Source organism: Stegodyphus dumicola, chromosome 2 (assembly GCF_044657685.1).
Source record: "Stegodyphus dumicola isolate Sdum_Otavi_A_Nest chromosome 2, ASM4465768v1".
In the NCBI taxonomy this organism is placed as follows: Eukaryota; Metazoa; Arthropoda; class Arachnida; order Araneae; family Eresidae; genus Stegodyphus; species Stegodyphus dumicola.
Genome location: NC_140769.1, coordinates 231,865,512 through 231,874,236, shown reverse-complemented (window position 1 = coordinate 231,874,236; position 8,725 = coordinate 231,865,512). Strand labels below are relative to the sequence as shown.

At 34.1% G+C, this 8,725-nt stretch overlaps 1 protein-coding gene across 1 annotated transcript; it reads left to right on the top strand.

Moving 5' to 3' along the window:
* Positions 1–402: 402 nt before the first annotated feature.
* On the top strand, positions 403–6,616 carry LOC118192912 (uncharacterized). The gene has a single exon (XM_035363927.2). The coding sequence runs from the start codon at positions 638–640 to the stop codon at positions 2,543–2,545; it is 1,908 nt and encodes a 635-aa protein (XP_035219818.1). The 5' UTR covers positions 403–637; the 3' UTR covers positions 2,546–6,616.
* Positions 6,617–8,725: the final 2,109 nt, after the last annotated feature.

The following is an 8,725-nucleotide window of genomic DNA, read 5'->3' as shown; positions in this document are numbered from 1 at the left end:
AAGTATCAGCTGCCATCGGAACGCCTTTCCATCATCTGATTCGAATTTCCGGTATAAGACGCCGTTTCGAATGTGGAGTTATAAGGTATTTCTCCAACGAAAAACAGAAAATATCTCCACAGAGAAGACGAAATTGCCATTGCGAGCGACTAGTTTGTGATATCACAGCTGAACGAGTTATTTACCTTTTCGTTTGTTTACCCCAAGGCTCCTATAAAGGTATCTGTAGTAGCTCTAGTTTACTCAAGCAAGGCCAACTTATATAAGTTGAGTCAAGGCTCACTTATAAGTTGGCCTTGACTCAAGTGAGCTAGCCTGTTCTACCATCTACGGACCTTGTACAGCTTGGGTGACGCTTCGTCTCTAGTAAATTTAACTGAATTGAGGAAAGAACTGATGGCAGCATATTGCATACTTGCACTTTCACTTCATGATTGTAGTTTTGTGTTTCGTGTGTATTCCGTGTAAGTTGTTATTTTTTTCTGTATAACAGATGATGTAATACCTTAGATCCAATTTTGTTATATATATTTGCTTAAATAAGGTAAAGTGATGGATAAGTAGCAAAAATTCTGCTGTCTATAAACCCCGTATAATTCGTAGTGTTTGGATCGTGGGTTAGATACTTTATTTTTAAATGTCGAATTTTTTTGCTGCAAGTCAAAATCCGAATTCTTCCGAGTTTCGTGAATCTCCATGTGATAGAAATTTGAGTATGGATCAAGTATCAGATGCAGCAAATCAATCATGTAATGCTAGTGATTCTGGTTGCCCGTCGATATCTGAAGACTGCCAAAAAAGTTTTAATCATATTTCTTTAATGGAGACCTACTCATCAGAAGGATGTCATTCTGTAGAGCAACACATATCCAATGAGAATCAAAATAATTTCGAGTATCGTGAATCAGCTTGTGCTAATCTGAGTTTGGATTCTGTTTCTGACGTTCCCAGCCAACCTTGTGTAGAAAGTGATTCTGGTAACAAATCGATGCCTTCCGATGATTGTTATAATAGGAATGAATTTAGTCATGTTTGCCCGGTATGTAAAGATAATTTCACTGATAAATCTTTATTAGAAGCTCATATATGTCATATGGTAGAACAAATATTACCTGATAGAAATGATGTAAGTGTCAATGAAAGTGAAGTGTTAGGAGACAATTCTGCTATGTCTACTCCATTAAAAGGTGTCAATTGTGAAAAATGTAGAACATATTTCATTGAAGAGGTAGATTATGCAAAACATTCCTGTCCTGTTATTACAAATGGTGAAACATATTTATGTGAAATATGCGATAAGTATATCCAACTGAAGTACTTAAATGCACATAATCTCCTTCATGGGATAAAGCCTTATGTGTGCAAATTGTGTAATAAAAGTTTCACGTCCAAATATGATCTTAATGTACATTGTTATATTCATACTGCCCAAAAACCACATGTTTGTGAAATGTGCGGTAAAGGTTTTGTTGCTAAGCGTCATCTGGAAGCCCATGTTGTCATTCATGCTGGAGGTAAGCCTTATGTCTGTAAAGTCTGTAATAAAGGTTTTGCAACAAAGCATTATCTTAAAATGCATTGTCATACCCATAAATCAGTCACACCTTATGTTTGTAAGATATGCAACATAAGTTTTGTGTCAAAATATTCCCTTAACTCGCATTGTCAAATTCACACTGGACAAAAGCCTTATATATGTGAAGTGTGTAGTAAAGGATTTATGACATCAAGTCAGCTTATTGTGCATATTCGTAGTCATACAAATGAAAGACCATATGTTTGTGAATTGTGCAATAAAGGCTACAAGACGAAAAAGAATCTTACTGTGCATTATCGTGTTCATACTGGAGAAAAACCGTATGTATGTGAGGTATGTAGTAAAGCATGTCGATCAAAAGATGATCTTAAAATGCATGGTCTTATTCATACTGGTGAAAAACCCTTTGTGTGTGAGATTTGTAATAAGAGTTTTATGATAAAACATAAGCTCAATGTTCACCTTCTCATGCACACTGGAGAAAAACGATTTGAATGTGAAGTCTGTAATAAGGCTTTCGTGGCAAAACGTAATTTTAATCTCCACTTGCATATTCATAATACAGAAAAGCATCATGTGTGTGAGATATGTAATAAAGCTTTTAGAACAAAACGTGGTCTGAAGGAACATAATATCGTCCACACTAAAGAAAGGCCTTATGTTTGTGAGTTGTGCAACAGAGGTTTCACTAAGAAATCGTATCTCACTGCACATTATGATATTCATGCCAAGAAAAAGTATAATTGTGATTTTTGTAATGAAAATTTTGGTACTAAAGAGGATCTTATTAGGCATAAAAGTATCCATACAGGAAAAAAACTTTATTTATGTGAAGTGTGTCAGAAATGTTGTAGCTCATTAGGTCATCTTAAGGAGCACACATTTACTCATACTGGTGAAAAGCCTTATGGATGTGATATGTGTAATAAACGTTTCACTCATGAACGTTATCTGAAGAGACATAGAATTACTCATACTGAAGAGAAGCTCTTGAGTGAAAATACGTAATGAAGGTTTTAATTTATACATTATGAAATTTTATTTATATTGAAATCAAAATTTTATGTGAAAGTATGATTAATGGTTTTAATTATGAAATTTACTTCTTTAGATATTTTTTTATTGACACTAATATTTTATGTGGAGGGTATATGTATTTCCTTAGTTGAAAACATGGCTAATCTTTGGAATATGGGAACAGGTAGTTTGGCAACATTTTGGTAAGGCGATAAAGGTTACTAGCTAGAACTTTAGCAGTGTACATGTATAAAGTCAAGAGTGTGTGCAGTGCCATTTTTGTGCAATTCTGGGATGTTTTTTTAAGTGAAAATAGGTCGACGTGTACATGGATTCTGTGTATGTGCAATTCTTAAAAACGCAGCAAGCAGTGGGCGATTCTGCACTTTCTCCCAATTTCGCACCTAATCTTCGTCATGATCATGATTAAGCACTTTTGTTCCTAAAAGTTCTAGCATAAGCGTAATTCGGCTAGCAGATTGTTGGAAAAAACTGTTGAGTAAAAAAAAACATGCCTTTACTTCGTAAAAACAAAATGGTGTTAAAAAAAACTAGCAGGTTGCTGTAGCAGGGTTGGTCGCCAAAAAATCGCCAAGTTACCATAATCCGAAGATTAACCGAAAACATTATATAATATATGTAGTCTTATTTACATATGGCTAAAACTAATATTTATTATAAATATCAAAGGTAAAAGTATAGTTTAAGGTACCCCTTGGCAATTTTTGGCGGTACATGGATACTGATTTTGTGCAATTCTTTGGCGCGTTATTTTGGCTTGTGAAGCGGCGATTTTTGCGACAAAAATCGCCACTACACAAAGCCAAACTAACAAGACAAACAATTTCACAAACTCAGTATCCATGCACATCGATTTATTTTCACTTAAAAAAAAAAAATCTCCGAATTGCACAAAAATGGCATTGCGCACTCCTTTGACTTTATCCATGTACACGTTGACCTATTTTCACTTTAAAAAAAATCCCCGAATTGCACAAACTTGCATTGTGCACTCCCTTTACTTTGTCCATGTGCACATCGATATATTTTTACTTAAAAAGTCAAAGGAGCACCAAATTCTACAGTATAGGCAAACAAGAAATACATAATCTCGATGAAATACATTTTAAACCAAATAATAAAATAACATAAAAAAGGAAAAACATGTTATACATTTAAGTACTACCAAAAGTAAATATTCACTTACCATGATTTTCGAGTTCGCTTCGTACACCCAGAGCCATGTAAAAATCAAAATATCAATCATACTCAAATGACGTTTTTCAAACCAGGTTCTCTTTCTGATCGAACGCTTCACATAGTAAACATCTGAACCTTTCTTCCTACAAACCCATTCAAATCCATCTAAATGGTTTTTACGTTCGACTAGACGCATATCTTTCTTACATACAGGACACTTATAATGGCTACTAAGTAAACATTCATTTACACGCCATTCAAATAAAGCTCTTTTCTGCTTTCGCTCCAAATCGTACAGAAACTTCAAATTAATCTTACTACATTCGGCCATTCTACCATCTATAGAATCAAGCCAAAACATTCCATGATTCAAAATTTCCCAGAATCATGCACCCAATTACGTCACAGTAGGGTTTCCATAACATTCAACTACTCAGGCTACCATAAATAAAACAGCAACTTGGCGATAAATCAAACAGCAACTTTGCCGTAATACAAGGGGTACCTTAAAGTCTACTCTACCCATATCAAATTGTAGAGAGTAATTTTCATAAGTTATTTATGCCAGAATAATTCATAATAGAGAAATTAAATTTATAAAAGTAATTTTATCAAGTATTGTTTTATCATACTAACTGCATCATTTGTGGGAAATGTGTAATAAATCATAATTTTTGTAGTAAAGTTCACTGTTGCCTTCTTTGTAAAGTTTGTAGTAGAAGTTTACAATAGGGTACCCATTGATATTTTTGGTAATTTTTATAGCTGTCATCCAAAACAATGCTGAAAGCATATGTTGCAAAAATAACAAAAGTACTCACGTCGTGTGTTCTTGGCTATATCTCATCATCAGTGTCAGATGACTACTGCACATGCATAGTGCAAATCTTGTAGTCCCAAAGTTGATCCTCCCTTCTGATCCCAATATTGGAGACGCACATTAAATTCAGCAAAGTAGAAATACAAAATGTTATCTGATGACTGAAGTCTCCACTTGTGAAAACTCGGGCTTGATGTAGCTGCACGTGCCCTCAATAGTGTCAGTATGAGTGCCAGTTTCAAGCACCTTTCTCGTGACAAACCCACTCATAGCCATCCACTTGATCCTTAAGCTCGAACAGATGCATTTTCTAACAAACTTAGCATTCAAAGCAGAAGTAATTATATTTTCCTATACCAATCAGTTATACCGTAATTTCCGGAAGAAAGGCTGCATCAGCGTAAACGCCGCACTCGAGAAAAATGACGGGAAAAAAATTAAAATTACACAGAAACGCCGCAATAGATTAAATTGCGCGTGACATCGTCGTGGGCCGTATAGATGCAAAAACTCAACCTAAGTCCTGATGTATGACATACCAGTTAAGAAAAATGCATGAAATGAAACCATAACTCAAAAATAAAGGTAAGAAATGTATAGCTTCTGTGTCGTTTAGAGACATTTTCAAAAATTTTCCGCTCCCTAATTAAAAACTATCCAACAAGTACTTGTACCCTAACTGATGGGATCTGTATTTGGCAGAATGCCAAGAAAAATCCATTTCATATTTCCCCCAAAAATGACATATTTCCCCCAAAAAGGGGAAATATGTCAGAGTTCGTTATTGCGAGGCAGGTGGGAGTCGTGTCCGCCTTTGAAAAAAATTGCAGAAAAGGTAGCGGTGGAAAGAGGATGGGTCCTGGAAGATTCATCGAATGGCAGAGAAGAGAGACTATTCAAACTGATGAGAATGTTGATTTGAAAGGGGGAAGAATGTTATTGTTCTGAGATCTCGTTTAGGGTGAATAAGGCATGTAGATCCGTTCAAGGGAAAGAACGTAAACAAAATAACGTTCGCAAAAAGCAACTGAGTGGTCTTTTGTGTGGGAACAGCACCAATCTATGCACAATGACAAGGCCATCCAAACTTTGTACAATGACCATCATAGGAAATATTTTATTTTTAGTGCACCTAAACGCCGCATGGGTAGAAATGCCGCACCCGCTGAAAATTTAAGTTTTAAACATGTAAACGCTGCGGCGTTTCTTCCGGAAATTATGGTAGTTGTCTTACCCTTTTGCTCTAAATCATTAGAAAACAGTATCTATCTTACCAAACATACTTCTTTATGGTAATGATGGTGCAATAATTAATTAGAACCAGTTAGCTAATGAAAACCAAAGGTTGACTAGTGGCAGTTAAAATTCTAATAATTCAAAATATACGTTATACTTTTATTACAAATCATACAGCCCTTGATCACTAAATTAAGAAGCTACAATCAGATTAAACTTCAGAATAGCACTGGCATATAACAAAAAAAAATGACTGCCACAACTCTGGGAAAAAGAGAGTAGGTTCTGAGTTATCAGAAAGCCGGTAACACTGTCGTCGGTATTTGGCATCAAATCAAAGGCCACCCTTCTTTGCACTGGAACCAAGTTCGCTATTGCCTTCTTTATCAGATATATAGAATTCCTATGCAATAAAATTTTTGATTTTAATGTATAAGATATAATCACATTGTTCAAAAAATCAGTTTTAGATATATATAAAATTTTTGATTTTAATGTATAAGATATAATCACATTGTTCAAAAAATCAGTTTTAGATATATATATATATATATTTTTTAACTTATCAAAGAATTTTGCCCGATTTAAAACATTTGTTTTGAATATGTGCTACATAAGAAACAGATTGAATGTTATGCACTAAAATATTAACTACTTAGCAATTCTGATTGTATATTGTATGATTAATATTGTTTTGCATACTGTTGCATTGTTGATTATTCTGTTTCATTTATTTTAGATTTTTTTTTTTTAAATTCATAAATGGTATTAATCAATAACAGAATAAACTTTGTGATTACTATGACTGAGAACCTTTTGTCAGTAGTGCAGTTTTTAATTGCCAACAGCTGATCAAGAATGGTTTTAGAGGTAATGGTTATGCAAAAGTCATTTGTTAAGCAGAAAAAAGGGGAAAAAAATAGAGCATAAAATTAGCAGAGAATACATGATATTAAGCATATATAAGTTAAATTTAGCATATTAAACATTATTAAGTTGTGTAAACTGAAGCTAAGATAAAAAAAAAATATAACATTAAGTATTTACAGGGTGATCAGCGAATAAGCAATCATTTCAAAATTAAATATTTCTACAACAAAGATCAATAGAATTATGCGGTAAACTGTACGTTTATTAGCAAAACTGTAAAAATGGTGTACAAAAGTTTATAAAATTTAGTTATGAAAATCGTTAACAGATGGCACTCTAATCGCAATGACCTATAATAGCCTTTAAAATGTGCTTCGAAGTCGAAAGTGATCAGTACAACTGTTGGCTAGTAAAAAGAGGCTAGCGTGGAAAGTGAAATAATGTATTCCATTGAACAATGTGTATTTTGGTTCTGGAATTTCACCGATTAGAACACAGTCCTATGGCAAAACGTCGCAGTTTTCAAAACCAATTCAATGTTCCAGTTGGACCCGATGCGAAAACCATTCGCATGCTCTTCGCGAAATTCGAACGAACTGACAGCGTGGCTGATGATCGAAAGGGAAATGTTGGGCCTAAGCAAACTATAGTCAACCCTGAAAATGCAGCCAAAGTTTCTGGATTTGTTCAGCAAAATCTTAGGAAAGAAATCTGACGGATTGCATCAGAGACAGGTTTAAAGTACACGAGCACACAAAAAATATTTAAAAATACCCTATGGCTGTTTCCATACAAAATCCAAAGTCATCAGGCCATACCCATAAAAGCTGTGCAACAAAGAATTGACTTTGCGAATCAGATTCTAACAATGATCGAAAACGACAGATTTGATGTGAGCTGCATCTGGTTCACAGATGAGGCACATTTTGATTTGAATGGAATCGTTAATAAACAAAACTGGAGATTTTGGGGTACCGAAAATCCTCATTTGTGTGAAGAAAAAGCACTGCATTCACCTAAAGTTATGGCATGCGCTGCAGTATGCGCCTGAGGCATTATCAGACCCTTTTTCATACAAGAAATGATAACTAGTGATTGTTACGTTACAATTTTGGAACAGTTTGTCAGCACTCAACTAGCATTGGAGGATCGACCAGGTATCGACTGGTTCCGGCAAGATGAGGCTCGACCACATCGAACAATAAAAGTTTTTCACTTTCTTCATGAATACTGTGGGAATAGAGTAATTGCGTTAGATTATCCTCGATTTACTGACACAAGAATAGCTTGGCCTCCATATTCTCCCGATCTGAGTCCTTGTGACTTCTTTCTGTGGGGCGCATTGAAAGACGCTGTCTATCGAAACAATCCTGCTACTCTAGATGAGCTTGAATCGTTGATTGGTATTGCATGTGATTCCATTTCCGTTGAGACATTCATTGCAAGACGTGATGTCAAATTTCATTGTTCGTTTATGCCACCTCATTGTTTCGAATGGTGAATATTTTGAAAAAATTGTATTTTGATTGCAAAGGCTGCTTCACTTTATTTATTTATTTATTTATTTTTTTTTTGACTCCTTTCAGAGAAAGAGTTTTCAGTGCAGATAGCCATCTGTTAACGACTTTCGTAACTAAATTTTCTAAACTTTTGTACACCATTTTTATAGTTTTGCTAATAAATGTACAGTTTAAAGCATAATTCTAATTTTGAAATATTCGCTGATCACCCTGTATAAGATTAACTTGCTCACTGCATACTTTTTTTTTCTCAAAATAGGTTCAAAAAGTGTGTATTTTTTATTACATATTTCAAATCTACATATATTTTAGAGTTAAAATATGCAAAAATTTTTTTGCAAAAAAAGTTTTTTTCAATATAGAGATCATAGAAAAAGGTTGTCAGAATACTGAATGATATAAAAGAAAAATTTTGAAAATTAATATTGGTTAAATTATGATTTATTTTATAAAATACAAAGGTAAAACATATATACTATATATTATATATATATCAATTTTTCCAGTCGATCAAAACATATATAT